Source organism: Gavia stellata, chromosome 5 (assembly GCF_030936135.1).
Source record: "Gavia stellata isolate bGavSte3 chromosome 5, bGavSte3.hap2, whole genome shotgun sequence".
NCBI lineage: Eukaryota > Metazoa > Chordata > Aves > Gaviiformes > Gaviidae > Gavia > Gavia stellata.
The window spans coordinates 29,893,636-29,914,881 of record NC_082598.1 but is presented as its reverse complement, the minus strand read 5'-3'; the positions used below and the strand labels follow the sequence as shown (position 1 = coordinate 29,914,881).

The following is a 21,246-nucleotide window of genomic DNA, read 5'->3' as shown; positions in this document are numbered from 1 at the left end:
AACTTACAGCTGTTCTTGCTCTTCACTTGCAACCCAGCAACCTAAGGATCATGATATTACAGGTAACTTTGTGGTCCCCAGCATCAGGTTGCATTGGGTGATAACCAAGCAATCCTCAAAACTTTTCTCATTATTCACTATGGAAACGCAGAGATATTTTAACCCTGCTGGTACTACTGGGTCCCACTACTGCACATTTTATCAGGTTTCTTCTGTTAGCGAAGTATTTGTTTAAAGCCGTGTCTTCCCTTCTTCCATTCATGTACCAATTGGGAGAACAATGAAACGAAAAATATTTTCATCCTTTGATCTGGGGCAAAGTAGGGAATCTTTCAGCAGACTGCCCCACCTTTGTGTATCCTAACACCAACCTCCACAGAACCTCAAGCACACTTAGCCAGCACTCTCAAGCAAAGATTGATTTGCAGTAGAGTTTCAGGGTATTACGTCAAAAAGGCTAGCACATGGTAGATAAATTGTGCCAAAATGCTTCCAGGCCCCTATGGACAGCTACAACTCTCAGCTCAGCCCAGTGCTTTCAAAGGTTACTGGAGTTAACCTGGATAAGAGCAATTAAGTTACACCTACATGTTACAGAACTTTAAAATAACAGCTTGATGAAAAAATACATTATTGATTGTAGATGTCTATTATCTTTGCAAATGAACTGCTCTGACACCAAGATACAAGTAACACATTTTTATATAGAAACTACAAAAACAATTGCTCAACAGCTTGTTCTAAAACAGTGTAAGCAGACTGCAGCAAGCTGGGAGGCCCATTTAACATGGCAGCATCTTTTATTCTTGTGCTCCAGAGCCAACAGTAGCAGCTGTGCTTTTTAAGAAGAGACAACTAAACACACCTATAGATACAGTTCAAAAGCTAGTAAGCAACTTCAGTGCACTAACTGTTGCAATGCACTGTGATGGTATCTTTTCTTTTCAATAGGTAGTTCAGACTAATACTGCAAGCTGTTTTCCCATCCCTTATGAGCTAAAGGATCCAATTACCTGCAAAGAAAAAGTGGGAGCATAATGAATTGGATAAGAGCTTTGCTGGAGAAGGTATATGTCCTTAATATCTTTGTGGTATAGTTAATTAACTACAGAACTCATGTTTTATTTCAGAGTTATAGCTGAAGATGAAATAACCATTACTCATTATTTTCTTATTGCCCTTACTTGTTACCTTAGCTGTAGTGAAAGTTTGCAAACCAGGAAGCTGGGCCTAGTGCAATGAAGAAGGGGGCACACACAAAACCTTTATTAAAGGGAGACTGATTCAAAGCCATTAAAGTTGATGGAAGACTAGGGATCCGACCCCTCAGCATTATGTTACATCACAGTGAAGCAGCACAGAAGTTTTGAATATAATGGTCTTACTTTCATTGTCACTTTTCCTGGTGCAGTTCCCTACCCAAACCGCAGCAAGAGAAAGGCAGGATATTGGACAGGAGGAGAAAGCAAGAAATAGCACTTGCACCTGAAAGAAACTGGAAGAAAACAAGCAGTTTGCCAGAAAGCCATGCTGCAAGGGAAGAAGCACAGCAACAAATACACAATCTCATGGTATAATCTGCAAATCTTTGATAAGAAATGGGATGGCATCAAAAAGACAGTAACTGGATTCTCACATGGAATATAAACTCATGTAGTGCCATCAGCTGAGACTGGTTCAGTTCACAGTTTTCTTTTTACCAAAGAGGAAGTTAGGGCCATCTCTGTGTTACTATCCAGTGACCATGCCAGCTGAATTAATCACAAGTGTGTATTTCAAAGGAAGTAACAGAGCGGGATTTTATGTAACAGCTTTTCTTTTGTCAAAGCATTACTCAAGAAAGCATTTGACACTCCTCTACCACATGCTTTCTTCATGTAACTTCAAAAAATAATACTAAATTAACTGAAGTAACTGTTTCTACGGACCCCCAGAGCGCTTTCAGAACAAAGAAAACTGCAATAAATGTAACAGAACTCTCCTCAAAACATAACAAACTGAAACCCTGCATGTCATTGCTGTAGTATATGAAACATATGGAAACTACCAAACTGGAGTGACAGAAAGTGGTTGCAAAGACGTTTACAAAATCTAAAACCATTGGAGCAACAAGTCAAGCACAGAATTCATTAATCCTTTTCAAACAACATATAGGACAATGTGTCACATTTTAAAATGTGCCACACACTTAGCCCAAGACAATGTTTGGCATTATTTAAACATAATTAGTGAAATATACTATTGAAACACATTAGTACCTATTAAGAAAATAATTCTGGAGACAAAACCAGAAAGGTTTGGTTTCATTTCCACCTCCCCACCTTCATCAAGGGATCATTTTGCCAAAACCTTTATATTCGCTCACCTCAATTCTTCCTCATTGGAAAATACCTGACAATGTGTTTTCTTCCTCTCCTGTTTGCATGTTTCTGACACTTCAGGCTTATCAACATTCCTCCAAACATGCTGGTGTGTCCACAAAGCATAAGGTAGAGCCACACGGAAATGAAGTTCAGGTCTCAAATACAGACTAGCTAGATCAGCAGGATGCTGCACCTTGCTCCTCAGAGCTGGGCTAAATAACTTACTGAATTATGTTACAGTCCCAGTAACACAGCCTTCATAAACACCTGAGTTTCTAGAAACTACATTGTTACCTGAGGTACCATACTGCTATCTTAGGTAGCTAGCATACAGGTGCATTCACACCCTGAATTGCAGCCTTATTTTTAGGGTGACTGATTAACAGATCTCTTCGTCAGTTATGTACTGAGTTATCAGACTTTTTTTCACTTTGTCATTTTCCCTCGACTGAACTCCACTTTCTGCCCACATTTTAAACTATTTCTAACAGTAAGGAAACAAGTAGATTATTTTTTGCATGTCTCACAAATTTTCTCATAGAAACTCTTACCATAGTAAATCAAATAGAAGCTGAGCATTTGGAATGACTATTTATACACTAGATATGTTTTAAACATCTGGTTGTGGCTAAAGCAAGCATATTTGTATTTGTTCATAGTCATAAATGTACCTAAAAGAAGATGGGAGCTTTCTCTAGCGTAAATTCCTCCAGGTACAAATTTATAAGCTGTACACCACACACAGAAGAATAATTCAAGAACATAGGCAAACATGGCTGTACTCATGGCTTTCCCAGGATGCAGACAGCTAACAAAGCGTCCAGCCAGTTGAGGCCACACACACATAGTAAAGACAGCAAGAATGTTGCCTGCAACAGCAGCACTCCAGGTGTGTAAATAAAGGAGACCGGCCGAAGATGCTAAACCTGTGAAGGGATAGAAGAGAATAGAGTAAGTCACAGTCAGTGTATTATCTGCCACCTTCTTTTTCACACTCTGTCTAGGAAAAAAAGAGAGTCTGGGAAATACAACTGTGCTTTGCAGCCATGAGAACCGCATCACTAGAAGGACAGTTATTCCCAATAGCCAAAGACAGCCTCTTACTTTTCCCAATATCTCATTCTCTTAAAGACTGCCTATTCAGCTGAAAATAGTGGAGCAAAAAGACAGCAGAGAAACATCATTAAGAATCAAAACGGAACAGTTTTTCTTACGCAGAGCTCTCCCAGCTTAACAGAGGGATGATGCAGTTTTTAAGAGATTAGCAGGTCTGCCTGTTATGAACCTCCTTTAACATAATATAGAAAGAATCAAACAGGTTAATGTGAAGAGAAAACATATCTTTCCCTGATCTTCCCTCCCTTTAGATAATCATATGATGGGTAAGAAAACAACTATTAATCTTTTATTAACTGCAAGATCCTTGATTTACCACACTGTCTTTGACTGTGATGGGATCTAACTGCAAACAGAACATTAACAACCACAGACACTCTCTGTAACAGGATGACTTAATTTTAAAAATTTATTGTAGGTAAGAAAATATTTACTAACTTTCACATCATGATAGCAAATGTATAGAAACATTTTTAATATTTTACTCTGATGCATCAAGGTTATGAGCATTTTAGAATACAATGCTTGAATCAGCTAAAGAACCATTCTGTACTTGTTTTAAATAAGCAATGTGTGTACATCAAAAATCAAATGCTCATATTCACATTACAATCTGCACACATATTTCTTAAAACTAACACCTGCACCAAAAGGTAAATTATTTGGGCATCTGACGGTTGCCAACTCTTATGCCTTTATTGTGACTTCCCTGATATTTGGTATTATATTTTGGTTCCTGACTAGGAGAAACTCAGTTTGCATTAGATTTCTTGTCTTTGAGATTGTGGAAAATTACTTGAAAATGGTGGCTCTTAAGTGCTCCAAAAAAGAAGGTGAATAAGAAAAAAGCAAAACAACTCAACATTTCCTTTGGTCTCTGTATTTTGATATGTCCCAATTTATTATTAAACATTTGTAGGAAGTATGGCTTTGTCTTCTTGATATAAACTTCTACAAACAATTAGCTAAGGCCAAAAACCCAGCAGATTTACATTTTTATTAAACAGCATTTATACCACTAAATTTCACTCAGATGGGCCTACAGATGAAACCAAGCTGCATCCATCCATCCATCCATGCTGAGAAGGTATGGAAAACACACCTCTCCACAGTTCAAGAGCAGAATTATTTCCATTTCCTCTTACTTGCTTCATGCATAGCTTGCTCCACAGCATCGCTATACCATCCTCCTGAAAATGGATGTCCAGATCCAGCACTTGAATCCCTCTTCCCACCACCCAAGATCCACTGTATGCAGACTGATTCACAGATATATTGCTCCGGCAGAACTGCTTTGGTGTTCATACTATTTTACTGGCTGGAGATCTTGGTAACTAAGGCAACAGGAGGCAAGCTTGCCTCCAGGTGAACTGCTCATTACAAGTTATTGTGCCTCCTGCAGAATCGAGAGGCTTGTGTCATCTCAACCTCATAACCCTAGATGTAGCCTTGCACAATGCAGATGGTGAGAACTGAGGTTCTGTTTCCATGTTTCTCAACAGGGGCATCTGAAGAGAACAACACTGCTCTGCAATGGCCTGGAGATTTGGCCTGCAACCATTAGTCAACTGGTCAGACATGTGTATACTACAGTCAGTGACAGAGAAAAAGACGCTTTGATTAGTAATTGACTTTTCTGAGATGTGGTGTAGGGTCAGAGGGCTGGAGTGAAGCGAATAAGGTAATAGAAACAAAAATTGTGCTCAGGATTTGCACCTACCTACAAAAAACCAGGCAAAACTGGTGACAGAAGACCAGCTCCAAAACGAAAGCATCAGTCCATGAGCCAGGCCCAACAGAACTGTACCTCTAATACAACAATAAGGAAAAAGAAATCACACATTAATATAATTTTATAAACACCTGATATTCAAAAAGAAACTTCTAGACATACAGACAAGGATGCTTGGTAATATTTTACATCCTTTTATTTTAAATAGAGCTCAATTTGAGCACAAAATATCTTTATCTCACAACCTGCTACGTTTCCTCCCCTTTACTGGACGTAAAAAACATCCAGCTGAAAATAATGGTCGTTTATCATAACGTATAAGCGAGCTATGTTCAGCAGCAGAAGCACTCCACTGACATACTGGGTACAAAAGGCAAAAAGAACGCAGAGAATATGAGAGGGAGGAATCCACCCCAAACAGAAGTATTTTCTTCACGTCAAATAGGGGATCCTACAGCATCTAACATTGCTATCGGTCTTGGGTAGCTCTTGTGTATACTAACTCCAAATTATTAACTACCTCACCTGCTGCTACATGTAGTTGACTCAGAATAACTAATCTGGTCTCTTTCTAGATTTTGGAACCTGGGTAAGCAACACACAGCATTAAGACTAAATTCTTACTAACCAAAACTTCTACAGAAGTGTATCTTTTAATATTGCACACAGTTTACTTCTTTTATTTGCATGCATCTCTGATGTACAGTTTCCTACCATCTCCTCTCTGAAGTCAACTGCTAGATTCGTTTACTGCATATTATAGATGCACTTCATTCATAAGTCCTTGAACCTAAGTCCTAACTTAAAAATTGTTTTGCACTGTGGCAAATCCAAGTTTTTTATTGCTGAAATAAAAATAATTCTGTATTAGAAAATTTTAAGATTTATTGGTATAGACACAATGCTCAGAGGTATCTGAAACCAAGAATGAATCCACAAGTCCTCTGTGTGAAGTACCTTGTACCCATTTTATTCTATGTAAGTCCTTATACCATCATCCGGTTGAGTTTTAATTTGTCACCCACTACAGCGCTGGCTTTTGATTACTGTTTTGTTTAAATAATAATAATAAAAAAACACTTACCCATATGGATTAGGATCTGGACCTGTATGTGGATGTCCACTTACTGCCCATCTAGAAATTAATGAGACCTCCCCAAATATCCACAGGGTGAGGAACATGAGGCTGCCGAAAGCAATCCCTGACAAAAGCCAATGAGGGTGGGAAACAGCCTCTCTAACTGCATTACCAGTTTTGTTTGCTTCTTGTTTCCTCTTGTCTCCACCTAGAATAAGAATAGAAATACAGCTGAGCAAACTGTCAAATCCTATTAGAAAGGGTTACTGAGAAAAAGAAATAGCCAAGATCACAAAATTACCAGAATAAATTACTGGTTCAGACACAAAAGTTAACTTATCTGATCATTCATGGAAATCGATAGGACAAAAAATCTCTAATAACATTCCTAGGTCTGTCAGAAAAAGCTACTCACCTTAAGTGTACAAAAATGGCAATCTGCCCATATGATTATTCTTCATAATACTGGAAGTTAAATAATTAAATTGGCTTTGAAAATCAGCAGAAAAGTTATTAGAATTTGTTCAGAGCATTCTGCTCTCTGAAACTCTAAACTCTGATAAGAACAAAACCCGAAGCCAGAAATAAACTCCCTTCCTTCTCTTCTCCTTTTTCCGTGCACTTCAGATCCTCTCTCATCTAAGGAGAAAGCAGCGCCTTTAATTGCATAGACATATTGCTTTGTCACCTAGGAAGAAGATAGATTCCCTTCCTAATCTTCTGCAGTATGTTCCCTTTCTAAATTATGATGAAAACTCAGGCTTAATTTATGTCATGTAATGCAAGTCTACAAACAATACACACGGTGCCAATTTATACCCACTTACTTACACATAGATAAGGTCTCATCTTTCAATTAATTAATTCAGGTTATACTGAGAAGGAAGGAACTTCTGAGGATTTAACATGAGCTGCCTTAACTAACCAACCCAACCTCGCAATACTACCTTCACAGTTTTCCAGTGTGCTTCGCCTATGCCAGCCCCCACTGCTGTGTACTCTGTCCAGACGCTCAAGAACTCAGGCAAATTTGACCAGAGCAACTTCTCCACTCTTCCAATTCTTTCTGTTTATTTTGCCACATCAGCTGTTCCCCAGCTTTGTCCTGTCTCCCTTTTTTTGTCAAAGGATATGCACTGGCAGGGAAACTCAAAGAGCAGACTGAATTAAGAAAATAACAGAAATACCACAGATGCTTCATGTTGGAATGAGGATAGCCCATTCTGGTTTTACTGGTCTAGGTTATGCCTTTGTTTGCGTTACTGCCACATTACTGATACTGCAATTAGTTGGCAGTTCCAACACCAACTTACTACAGCTTATATGAATTGTGATAACGATTCTGCCAGGGCAGAAGGAAGTACCCTATCGTTTCTGAAGTCTGCAGTGCTCATTCATCAGGTCTAAAACCAGATTGTACTGGGGAAAAAACCCAAAGAATCAAAACCCAGTGACACCTAGATAGGTATACCTTAAGATGTTTTGATAACTGTCATCTTTGCTGTAATATGCTTACCTGAATAAATTCGCTCCACTGCTGCTATAAAACCAATTGTCAGTATGACAGTATTGGCAGCTTGTGAGCTCCAGACTGGGTTTACTGATGTATACCAGATGCGAAGAACAAGGAGTATTATCTTGCCTAGCATGAAGCCCCATATCCTGATGAACCTATAAGAACCAGTTTTTAAAATAGTGATGCATTTGAGAAAATAAATAAATAAATAATAACTTCTCTGGGAAAAAAAATAAAACACCTTTTAATACAAAGAAATGTCAGTTACAACCCCATAAGTATAAGAAAATACCTTTGTAAACTGTTTCCTGACCACCATGTTACTGTTTGAACCAGCAATGAGGAGGAAACACCTGCAGCCAAGATGAAGAGTCTAATAGAAGCATTTGGTGCCTGGTATGATGCTAAGCTTCCTACAAACAAACACACACATACAGAGGTTGCTTTAATGGGCAATAGAGAACAGGTAATAAGGATTTCCTGTGCACTAGTTCAATCTTGACTGTAATTTGGATGGCTACACCATTCATTTGAAAAAACATGACGCTACACCTTTTTAAACAAACCAAAGAAATGTAGTTATGGATAGAAACTGGGTATATATGACATTATAGCAGTTACCATTTTTAGGAGAAAAAATAACATGAATCAATTATCCAAGACTGCAGTGATTGCCTTAATTTAAGTATTTATGGTCATTGATTTCATAAATAGGATCTATGGATAAAATATTTAAGCATACAGATATTCCTCAACAGTGCACTTACATAACTCAAAAACCATAAAATTTTATGTTTGGTGACTGCTCCTTTCTAAAAAGGATACGGCTTTTGCCACAGTGCACTTACTTTTGTGGCTTTTGAGTTATGTAAGTGCACTGTGGCAAAAGCCGTATCCTTTTTAGAAAGGAGCAGTTACCATATATTGCACAAGAACTAGTAGGCAATTGGCTTAGCGGGTGTGAACAAGGCTTTCTCTGGCCCAGTATCTGGTCTCAGAGTGGTCATTAGCAGTCTGTGTAATCTTGTTACTGGAAATGTCACTCCCCCAGTCACTGAAAGAGACTGCACATGCATCTCCGCCACTTCCCAGAGCACAGTGACCTCACCTCTATCAGCAGTTTTAAACTCTGCTAGCAGGTTTCCAATTCAAGTGACTATGGGTCACACACATTCTCATAACTTCAGTCAGTGTGGCAAATTCTGGCCCAGGACCAGCGACAAACAGCAGGAGAAGCAATATCATTTTACTACCAGCCATTTGCTAAGTGACTGTGAGTCAAACTTGAAGAGACGTTAAGCAAGGAAGGACAGAAATGGAGCTGCTGATTCTGGCAATGCATGCTAGGAATCCTCCAACTGTCTATTTGCTCATTCTGCTTAGAGTAAAAGATGCAAAGCTTAGAGCAAAGATGGTAAAATGAAATCAATGTGTGGTGAAGATGTATGGACTTCAGCAAAGATTGCATGTACAATGCACACAGATTTCTGTCGCTAAATTGTGCAGAAATCTGCAACTCTGCCTCTTCAAATCTTTCATCACTTGTGCTAGCCAGATTAAAGCTAGTGTGGGTTTGCCTACTTATAGTAGACACGCCTTTTGTTGCTGAGCAAGTACACGCAAAATGTAAATACATCTATCCAAACACTCAAATTTACTGTGTGTTGTCTGAAGACATAAATTCAAATGGACACTACCACAGGGGTAGTTTGTCATTGATTTGTGGGGTTTTTTTAATAGAACACAAAATCAAGTAGTATGAAAGGATACAGAAATTAAAACAAAAGTTTTAGAGAAAATAAATCTTCCTGAAAAGGCAAAAAGAAAGATAATTATGAATAAGGGAAGAGCCTTTTCCATCAAAACAAAAAAACTCAAACCCCCTAAATATTCTGGTTTTAGCTAAGCATGAAGAATTTCCAGGTTTTTTGATTGTGAAATTGAAGACTGAATATTTCCAGTGGAATGGGGTGGAGCATGCATGGGGTAGATTGTTCTGCCTGACTTTGTTCAACATGCTCCAGAGGAACGCCATGGCCTTTCTGAGAAAGGAAGAAGATCAAAAAGAGAAAGAAGAGAAGAAAGCAGGAAGAATTGAGGAATAGGAGAAACAGCAGCACAGCATGATAGGACTACGACAGAAATAATTTAAAAGACAGAATGAAGTGATGAGAACCAAGTAAATGGAAAGTCCTAAAGCCCAGTGCTGCCTGTGCAAGGGCATCTGGATAACTTGAGACTCTGTAAGTAGGGAGGCAAGTAAAGAGTGAGAGTTACCATTGACTGCTAAACTCCTTGCTGGAGAAAAAGAGGGTGAGGAACATGCTTTTACATCTTCCCCAAATGCTAAAGGTCACTGTAGATCAACAGATAAGGAGAAGACAGAGTAAGTACAGTAGGGCTGGGAGAGAATATGGTGTAAACTTGCCAAGGGATGGACAATATTAGGACTGTTTGGGAGATGGAAACAGCAGTGGGATATGGTCACTGTAGGAACAGTTCCTGTTCAGGCAGAAACAAAGGGGAGGTCATACCTGCATACAGCAATGCCCAGGTTAGCCCAAAAGTCAGGATACATACAGCTTCAGTCTCCCCATGCTCTGGAGTCCTCCTATGACTACCTCTATTAACACATCCTTTCACTAGATTATTACTGAAGATGCTAGCTTTTTGTTTGTAGTTAATGTCTTCAGGAGCTTGTGATTCAGGTGAAGCAAACAGGCATAAACCAACAGACTTTACACACTGTTATAGCTCTGTCACTGCTCTTTACTTAGCAGAACAAAAATTACACACTTTTAAGTGATTTCCATCTCTTTAGGCAAAGTGAACTAATAAACATAGCAAGATGATCTGAAGGACTAATCTTAAATGAATTTTGTGTTACTCTAATATCTGAAGGAATGCAGGGTGCAATTTGAAATGCTTACACTCATTACTAGTTTCTAAATCAGCAGATCTTGTAGAAAGCAATGCACTGAGCACTGCTGCAGAAAGCTGAAGTGAAAGACTCTGCTCACTGAAAAGCTTATTAAAAAACAACAAAAAAGTATTAGGATGGATATAACAGAAAGAGTAGAAAAAGAAAAGAACATGGTAAAACTATACTTCATCTAACCTGATGAAATCAATGAGCTGTGTTCAGTTCTAATATCTTTTTAGAGATAAAGAACAAGAATTATTTTTTAAAATAAAGTCATGCAGCAAAAGTAAGTAAGATGATCCTGTTCTGTCTTCTACCAACAAAAGAAGAAAATTATATGGAAAGTGATTCTCTGATTATCATCTTATACTGACAAATGAGGAGCCAGGAACTGCTGCTTCTGAAAGAGAAGCCAAAAACTGCTGCTTCTGAAAGACACCAGTTAGCAGCAGCATTTTCCCTGCGTGCAGGATGAATACCTTTGTCTCCTCTGACTTCATCCAGGTGTTGCAAACTCATTAGCAATAACTTCGCAGAATCACTAAGGTTGGAAAAGACCTGTAAGATCATCAACTAACACCACCATGCCCATTAAACCATGTCCCACAATGCCTCGTCCACACGTTCCTTGAACACCTCCAGGGATGGTGACTCCACCACCTCCCTGGGCAGCCTGTTCCAGTGTTTCACCACTTTCTCAGTAAAGAAATTTTTCCTAATATCCAGCCTGAACCTCCCCTGATGCAACTTGAGGCCACTTCCTCTTGTCCTACCACTTGTCATTTGGGAGAAGACACCAACACCCACCTTCTCTGCAACCCCCTTTCAGGTAGTTGTAGAGAGCGATAAGGTCTCCCCTCAGCCTCCTCTTCTCCAGACTGAACAACCCCAGCTCCCTCAGCCGCTCCTCATAAGACTTGTGCTCCAGACCCCTCACCAGCTTCGTCGCCCTTCTCTGGACACACTCCAGCACCTCAATGTCCTTCTCGTTAGTGAGGGGCCCAAAACTGAACACAGGATTCGAGGTGCGGCCTCACCAGCGCCGAGTACAGGGGCACAATCACCTCCCTACTCCTGCTGGCCACACTATTTCTGATACAAGCCAGGATGCCATTAGCCTTCTTGGCCACCTGGGCACACTGCTGGCTCATATACAGTTGGCTGTCGACCAACACCCCCAGGTCCTTTTTGCGGGCGAGCTTTCCAGCCACTCGTCCCCAAGCCTGTAGCGTTGCATGGGGTTGTTGTGACCCAAGTGCAGGACCCGGCACTTGGCCTTGTTGAACCTCATACGATTGGCCTCGGCCCATCCATCCAGCCTGTCCAGATCCCTCTGCAGAGCCTTCCTACCCTCGAGCAGATCAACACTCCCGCCCAACTTGGTGTCGTCTGCAAACTTGCTGAGGGAGCACTCAGTCCCCTCATCCAGATCATCAATAAAGATATTAAACAAGACCAGCCCCAAAACTGAGCCCTGGGGGACTCCGCTTGTGACCGGCCGCCAGCTGGATTTAACTGCGTTCACCACAACTCTCTGGGCTCGGCCATCCAGCCAGTTTTTAACCCAGCAAAGAGTGCGCCTGTCTAAGCCACAATTCGCCAGCTTCTCCAGGAGAATGCTGTGGGGAACAGTGTCGAAGGCGTTACTAAAGTCCAGGTAGACAACATCCACAGCCTTTCCCTCATGCACTAGGCGGGTCACCTGGCCATAGAAGGAGATCAGGTTGATCAAGCAGCACCTGCCGTTCATGAACCCGTGCTGGCTGGGCCTGATCCCTTGGTTGACCTGCATGTGCCCTGTGAGCGCCCTCAAGATGAACCTCTCCATAATCTTCCCTGGCACCGAGGTCAGGCTGACAGGCCTGTAGTTCCCCAGATCCTCCTTCCAGCCCTTCTTGTAGATGGGTGTCACGTTGGCAAGCCTCCAGTCATCTGGGACCTCCCCTGTTAACCAGGACTGTTGATAAATGATGGAGAGCAGCTTGGCAAGCTCCTCCACCAGCTCCCTCAGTACCCTTGGGTGGATGCCATCAGGCCCCATAGACTTGTGAGTGTCCAGGTGGCATAGCAGGTCGTTAACTGCTTCCTCCTGGATCATGGGGAGTTTATATTGCTCTCCATCCTTGTCTTCCAGCTCAGGGAGCTGGATACCCTGAGGATACCTGGTACGGCTGTTAAAGACTGAGGCAAAGAAGGCATTAAGTACCTCAGCCTTTTCCTCATCCTTCGTGACGATGTTCCCTCCCGCATCCAGTAAAGGGTGGAGATTCTCCTTGGCTCTCTTTTGGTTGTTAATGTATTTATAGAAGCATTTTTTGTTATCCCTTACAACCGTGGCCAGATTGAGCTCTAGCTGGGCTTTTGCCTTCCTAATTCCCTCTCTGAATGACCTAACGAGGTCCTTGTATTCTTCTTCACTTGCCTGCCTCTTCTTCCAAAGGTGATAAACTCTCGTTTTTTTCCTGAGTCCCAGCAAAAGCTCCCCATTCAGCCAGGCTGGTTGTCTTCCCTGCCGGCTCTTCTTATGGCACATGGGGACTGCCTGCTCCTGCGCCTTTGAGATTTCCTTCCTGAAGAAGGTCCAGCCTTCCTGGACCCCTTTGACCTTCAGGACCGTCTCCCAGGGGACCCTCTCAATCAGTGTCCTGAACAGGCCGAAGTCTGCCCTCCGGAAGTCCATCGTAGTGGTTTTGCTGACTCCCCTCCTTACTTCGCCAAGAACTGAGAATTCTATCATTTCATGGTCGCTAAGCCCAAGACGGCCTCTGACCTTCACTTCTCCCACCAGATCCTCCCTGTTCGTAAACAGCATGTCAAGAAGGGCACCTCCCCTGGTAGGCTCCCTTACCAGCTGTGTCAGGAAGTTATCTTGCACACACTCCAGGAACCTCCGGGACTGTTTCCTCTCTGCTGTGTTATACTTCCAGCAGACGTCCGGTAAGTTGAAGTCCCCCACAAGAACAAGGGCTTGCGACTGTGCGACTTCTGCCAGTCACTTGTAGAATGCTTCGTTGGCTTCTTTGTCCTGGTTGGGTGGTCTATAACAGACCCCCAGCAGGATATGCGCCTTGTTAGCCTTCCCCCTCATCCTTACCCATAAGCACTCAACCTTGTCATCACAATCATTGAGCTCTATACAATCAAAACACTCCCTAACATAGAGAGCCACCCCACCACCTCTCCTTCCTTGCCTATCCCTCCTGAAAAGGTTATAGCCATCCATTGCAGCACTCCAGCCATACGAGTTGTCCCATCGTGTTTCTGTGATGGCGACTACGTCATAGCTGTCCCGCTGCACAATGGCTTCCAGCTCCTTCTCTTTGCTGCCCATGCTTCGTGCATTGGAGAAGATGCACTTGAGCTGGGCTATCGATTTCTCCCCTAACTTGCTTCTGAATGTGACTGTAGCTGCCAAAACTTCTCCCAACAAACTTTCAGAAAATCAACAAGAGCTAAGGCTTGCACCAGTTAGCTGAAGACCAAAGAGGGAATCCCAGCAAGTCTTGGTTTAGGGAGGATCATGTGGGATCAGTAGTGAGGCAGTTTTATCTTAAATAAATCAAACTTTCTTTCTGTGCAACTGACAATATGAGTGCCATCTCACACTCAGGATGAACCTATAACCCCATCAATATGCTACAGGCATATAGACATGGTTAACGAAGGAAAAAAAAAAAACATATTAACCAAAAAAGCATGCTTCAGAAAGTAAGCCTAACAAAAAGAACATTTCACTCACAGCAGATTACTTTTATAATAGCCCCAAGCTGTTCTGTAACATCTTGTCTCTACCCATTGTCACAGTCACAGAACTGCTATACAAGAGATACCTGCTCTGACATTCTCTGTGCAATACTGAAATTTTTTTTCAAATAGGGCATGACTTGTACTAATTTAAAAGCTTCTAGAAACGAAAGTGAAATGAGATTTGTCTTTAATTATGCAGTACTGGTCTAAAAACTAACACAATGGATGCAAACAATATTCCTCTGATCATATCTAAAAGCTCAAGAGAAAAAGAAAACCATAAGTTTGGGAGAGCAGTAACTTCTTATTCCTGTCTCTTTTCAGAATCATCTGAATTTTGAGGCAATTTGGAATGTTTATTCTTATGCCTTGATACCCAGATGGAATCTGTAACTCACTATGGAGCATACTTACCAACCATAGTCAGTCTCAGAAGGGCTAGGATGTACTTATTGTTAGCCAACCTCCAAAAAGGGCCAATTATCAAGAATATTGGAGAAAAGAAGGCAACAGCAAAAACTTCTAGACCCGTGAGTGCCAGTGTCTGAAGGGGGAAGTAATAGATCATCGGTGGCAGTGCATGGTAAAGCGACCAAGAAATGTAGCCTAAAAAAAAGAGAAAAAAATTCATGTATTTTCAACAGCGTGGTTTCCTGGAGATTACTTAAAAATATACCATCTTCTACTTCCAAATGTAGAATATCAAATGTATTTGAAAGTAGTTCAAGTAACGATAGGCACTTTCTGTGAAGAAATATTTGCTATTTCAAGTTAAAGAAAGCTATTTTCCCAGGACACAGAACGATGAGAAGAAAACAGCTCTTCCCCCACTCAGACAGTAGTTCCTACTTCGATCTTCAGTGAAGGAGTGCTCAATCTAGGAAGGGGTTAGTGTTCAGAGGGAACAGTGCTGGCTAAATAAGTAGTCCACCCACAGTCTCAAAGACAGATTGGTGGCTAAATGAATTACTGTAGTAAATTGGTGCGTGGCTCTCCCCTGAAAACGCCTTATCTAGGCACACTAGCACTGCGCTACGATTTTCTGTATGTTTTGCAGGAGGCGCACGGAGCACCCGAGCCGGCAGTCCCATGGGTAAGAGGTCTGGTGACCACCCTCAACGCCGTGGCTCGCTCCGGGCAGCACAGCACGGTTCAGTACCGGCTCCGCAAACACCTGCACAAACACTTAGCTGAGGGCACGCAGTAAACCCTAGGCTGATCCAAGAGACAAAAGGCATTCCAGCACTCGGAGAAAAAAAGAACACGGAGCAGCAGTGACCATTATTTACGCATTTCCAGCGGAGGAGCTTATTTTGAAGCACCTTTCACGGGCAACACCTCCCCACAGGCTGTACGCCCCACGGCGCTACGGGCGCCGGCCGTTCCCGGGAGAGACCCCGGCGCTGGCCTGCCGCAGGGCTCCCGAGCGAGGCTGAAGGAGGCCGACCGGTGCCGTTAACCGCTTCCTCAGCGGGGCGGCGACCGCCGCCTCTCCCCCCGGCCCGCCTCGGGCACCGCGGCCCCTCACAGCCCCCCGCCGCCAGCCCCGCCGGGCGGTGCCACCGCCACCTACCCAGGAAGCTCTCCGAGAGGACGGCCTTCCACAGGGGGAACATCTCCCCGCGACGCTGACCGGCTCGGCCCGGCGGGGGCTTCGCCCCTCTCGCCCGGAGCCGAGTCGCGAGCGCCAGGGAGGGCGCGGCGCCACCGCCCGTCCCGCCTCACGGAGCTGGCCCGGCACGCGGCCGCCGGCGAGCGGGCACCACAGCGCCCCCTGGCGGAGCGCGGGCGGCTCCGCGCCGTGCGCCCCGGCCGTGGCGGGGCGGCAGCGGGGAGCCGCTGTCGCGGGACAGGGGCGGCGCGGCCGAGGGCCCTGGAGGTTGCACAGCCGCGAGCAGGGGCAGGGGGGGAAACTTGCCAGGTAGGGGTGATGGCGCGGTGCCGGCCTGCGGGGTTAGGGCTGGGCACGAGGGATGTCTCCAGGCCGCCTCCGTTCAGCCCACCCTTCTCGGCCCGCGCGCCATCGCCGACAGAAATGGCGGCTCCCTGAGGGCCGGGTTTCCCTTTCATTCCAGCGCCCTGGCTGGTGAGGGAGAGGAGTGACCCGCTGCCCGAGCCTGCAGGGTGGCTGCGGAGCCTGCTGAGCCCCGGCGAAAGCCCACGGAGCCGGTGGCTGTGCGGTCACAGAGGTGGCAAAGCCCGCATCAAGATGGCACTGCAGCTAGAGAGGATGGCAGGGTGTGAGGCCACTGTGAAGAGATGTTCAGGTAAAGCAGGCATTTCTTCATGGAGGTCAGCCTGGATGGCTGGAGTTTACTCTTCACAGCCCTGTGACAAGGAACAGTGACTGTATCTCGCTCCTTCACTGCTGTGTTACCAAAGGAGTGTTTGTCCACTGAATAGTCACACCAGCAAGTAACAAAACGGAAGCAAAGGATTGTCATCCCACAGGCTGATGGGGAAAGGAGGAGCTTACTCACTTGCTAGCTGCATAAATATATGGTTGATAAACTGTTACTACCTGTCTTTGTTTGGGGGGGAGAGGGGAGGGTGTTCAGATTGGTGCTGTGCTCATCTTAATGAAATGTGCTTTGCTGTATAGCAGACTAAGGACTTCTGATAAGCAATCCTGTCTGCAAAAAGTGCTGAAAGAAGCATTTAGTTTGCTGAGATTCCTGGGTTGAGGCTTAAGCCACTCTGCTTGTTAATTTTAAAAGAAACCCTGAGCTATATGAACCCAGCCATGATCACAGCTGCCAAGTTCTGACAAGAGGATTACATAAGCAAAATCTGAGTTTTAGAATTTTATTTTTGGCATGAAAAGTAAATTTGTAACTATGAACTAAGAACTAAAAAGCCCTTTTGCTGTTGGAATACGTCTTCTTCTTAAGATTTATTAATCTTCATACAGTACCCTATGAAACTGCCAGCTATATTTTCTCATTTGTGTTAAAACTGCTATCCCATTCTAAACAAACCTTCTGATATGCATTTTCTTTCCCTTGCTCCTGTGAAACTCCAAATCTATAGGAGTAAACTATAAACACCTGACACCTGTTAAATATGACCTATTACTAGCAATAATTTCCCATCAAAACATTTTGGGGGGCAGAGTACTAAGGAAAAGTTTGTTCCAGTAGTCTCATAATCAAGTAATTAATTTACCCTGCAATATAATGGGGTTTGGCTAGCTACAAAAACTCTTGAATTTTGGTTGGTATTTGAAAAACACGTATATGTTTCAAATGTCCACAAAAGAATTGAAGTATTTTGATGAAAAAGTCAACCTCTCTAGGGGAGGAAGAATGAGACTCATAGGTTTAATGGCCACCTTTCTTTTTTCTTTTCTCCAAGTTCCATGTAACTAAAGGCATCTTTTCTTTATGTAAGAAAAGCCATCTCAGAGTAGTCACCAAGTTCACTTATGACTGGTTTAGGATTATGCAAGTGATGACAGCATTTCATCTTGCTGTGGCGTGACGCAAATGGAACTTGTAAGATGAGATCCTTGGCCGGAATAAACCCAGAACATGGCTGCTTTTGTAGCTGTGTAGCAAGAGTGTGAGGCTCACAGGATGTATTCAGCCGATAAATATTTGAAACAATTTTGCAACACTTTTTGTAATTATAGTATCTTGCTTCATGATTCAGAGGTGGAGTTCCAGTAAAACTAGACACGACTGGAATCATGAACCTGACGTGCTTGTGTGGCTTCCATTAAACTCATAATGCAATGAAAATAATGCAATTCCTGATAAATTTAGCCATTGTATTCTGGGTACTCTCTCTGAGATTCTTAGTAACTACTAAGTTTGGCTTCAAACTTAACAAAGTTACATTCCAGTTCTCTCCATAGAGTTGACACACAGATAAGCATCTGAGCACAAGAGGAGGGAGTTTTCAGGTGTAATGTGTTTTGACATGAAAACAGACATGTCTTAAATATAAAAGTCAAAGCTTACAAGGTGCTTCATTACGCATATATATGTAGGAATGCCTTTCACTATATTTTTTTATTCTTGGAGTGCCACATGTGTAGCTGATAAAAAATAAAGCAATAGCATTTGATCTGTACAGGAATACAATGATGGCAAACTAGCAAAACAAAGATAGCGTACTACAGTAGCAGTTTCCACTCACAGAAAAAGGAGCATCTTCATTTTAGAATAGTATTTAATATACGTTTAACCTAAGGCAGACATAAAAAATCAGCTGAATTTAACAGAAAACAAATTACAGCCCCACAATTATATCGGTATGGACAGGGGTAAACCTCTCTAAAGCTAGTGATTGTGAAAAACAATGCTTTATTTGGGTTCAAACTATAATACAAGCATGTTCTGAAACCCAAAATGAACACATGGAATTTAAAAGAACTGTGAGACACCTGGGAGAAGTTGTCCTTGCATATTGCCCGGTAGAAATGTGCCTGAATGGGCATGACTAAGAAGAAGAAGAACGTGCCGGAGAAAGAGAGGAAAAAAGCGTTAAAGTATGAACACAAATTAGGATTAAGAAAGCAACTCCGGAAAAAAGCTGGGGTGGTTGTGTTTACAGTTAGGAACCTGCCACAGTCGCAGTGGAAACACAAAGACTTGCAGGTCATTAGGTGCCTATTCTGTTTGCACAACAGTGTAAAGCTTCTTAACCATTACCTTTACACCTGTTATGCAAAACTCTGTATGCATATTCATATTCAACATTGATTTGGTTGTTGTTTTCTCAAGGTTACAGTAGGTTGGCTACAAAATACTGTTCATTTGTTACACCTGGGCTGAAGTGTAACCTCATCTCTTGTCCTAAAACACAGGACTAATAAATATTGAGACTTGCTAAAGACCTTTTTCAGTAAAATATTCTGCGGGACATGATACACAAACATTGCCCCAGAGTAATTCCAGTAATGTACTCCATTTAATAGGTCTAGATTAATTTCAATATGTATTAGAAATGGCAGGTACAATCAAGTCTGATTACAGGATCTAAGCACCTATAACCCCGCTGAAATTGGCTAGTGTTGCAGGTCTTTACTGTAGGAAAGAAATTACGCATATAGGTGTGCAGCCTAACAAAAGAGAAAACTCTGTGGCCATTTTACAGCCTTCTTCACACTGAGGAGTGAAAAACCTGAAGCTTGAACATCTGATAATTGTCAGCCATTTGTTTCTACTAAAAGATAGGCCAGACCAAGTGTAAAATAGAAATAAGTACATCCAAGAATCAGCCAGGACACAGAAAACTACTCCATAATTTCTTGTACATAGTGAAGGCAGTTTAATGTTTTACTCAGAAGTATGTTGACTGTTTCCTGCTGTGACTTTTGATGTTTTTTCATTCACCCTTAACTCATACTTCCATTAGCATGAGAACAATGCCCTTCAGTGTAATTCTTATGTGGTTTTCCATGCTCTGAATGTTTTTATTACTGATACACTTTTGAAACCGAACTGTGCTTCTGTTACTCCAGGTCTTTTTTTCTCAGGGAATTTTTAAGCAATTAACAGTCTTTGTGATTTTCTAACACACAAACAAACCATATTTATCACACTTCATAATAGTTCCTCCTCCTGTCATGTGCTGTATGCCTACATGGAGTGTTTCTGTTAAACACACACACTGGAAAGGCTTTGCCTTTGGTGACTGTGGTGAACCTCAGGATCCTGGCAACCCTGCAGCATTTTCTAAAAGGTTCTTCAGACAAACAGCCGGCGCCTGTAAACCTTCCCCAAGTTTGTGAAGTCTTAGCTCCTTGACCTCTTTGTACTGACAGTAGAAAAATCCTCAGCCAAGGATTCAGTTCCTTAGTGGTTGTTTTATTCTTGATATCTCTTGTTTTTTAATTTGATGTGTAACATTGGTTTTGGTCTGGGAGGGGTAAGGATCCCTCTTTTGGTTTGTGTTTATTATTCTGACGCACTAAGATTTATCGGTTTCTCTCAACTTCTCTCCATTTTCATAGCTCTGAAGTACTTTCAGGTAAATCTTAATAACAAAGAGTGTTTGAGGAACATATTCAATTGTGATAACCAACTTTAAAGGTAAAGTTAAAATGAAAGAGAAGTCTAACCTTTTTTTAATAGGCATTTTTGAACAGGAAGGTGCAAGAATCCAAGCAACCACTATCCTCAGGCATCATTTGCCCCATGAGGAAATTGTCATTCCACTGCTCTTTCATTTTATGACCAGTTTAAGCTGAACTAGCTAAGAAATAACTGGTCATTAGGGACTTGCCTCACATGGGATTTTCTTGTATATTGGTTTTCAAAATAGCTTATAGCCAGGATCTATTAAATCTTCTTTTACCTATGATTTCAAGGATACCTTTTAGATCACAGGAGATGCAGGTACACTTTTAAGAGCTGTTTTAGGACATCACTCTTGCCAAACCTCCATGTGAAGAGCACATTTTACAGCAGCAAAGCCCAATGGTCTGGTTTGGCTGGCAAGAGTGAGAGAATACTCTTGCTTCAAGCAGCCAAGACTTCTGGAAGCTGAAAGCCTTTTTGGACTTAAGAAAATGAATTATGACTTATGTCATATTTATAATGAAATTGAGATGCCAAGGTCATGCAAGAGAAGGAAGTATAATGCTGATCTCACAAGCTGTGCATTTCAAGATAAGCAATAAAGTGTCATATCACCATTTAGGCTACTCTACTAAAAGCTATGTCTCACTGCCAAAAAACAAATGAGACAGTTTTTATTAAAGATGAAATGCAAAAATAAACCTCAGATTTACATGCTTTGTTTTATGAAGTTTATCATTAAAGA

The 21,246-nt window shown here is 42.2% G+C and overlaps 1 protein-coding gene across 1 annotated transcript in view; it reads right to left on the bottom strand.

Moving 5' to 3' along the window:
- CWH43 (cell wall biogenesis 43 C-terminal homolog) overlaps positions 1-16,091 on the bottom strand; it is a 31,323-nt gene extending 15,232 nt beyond the window's left edge. Inside the window, exons 1-7 of the mRNA XM_059817930.1 lie at positions 16,049-16,091; positions 14,890-15,081; positions 8,098-8,218; positions 7,806-7,960; positions 6,296-6,497; positions 5,200-5,288; positions 3,035-3,289 (exon numbers count right to left, since the gene is read on the bottom strand). Of these exons, the coding sequence (XP_059673913.1) occupies positions 3,035-3,289; positions 5,200-5,288; positions 6,296-6,497; positions 7,806-7,960; positions 8,098-8,218; positions 14,890-15,081; positions 16,049-16,091 (1,057 nt within the window). The remainder of the gene's footprint in view (positions 1-3,034; positions 3,290-5,199; positions 5,289-6,295; positions 6,498-7,805; positions 7,961-8,097; positions 8,219-14,889; positions 15,082-16,048) is intronic.
- Between the last annotated feature and the right edge of the window lie 5,155 nt (positions 16,092-21,246).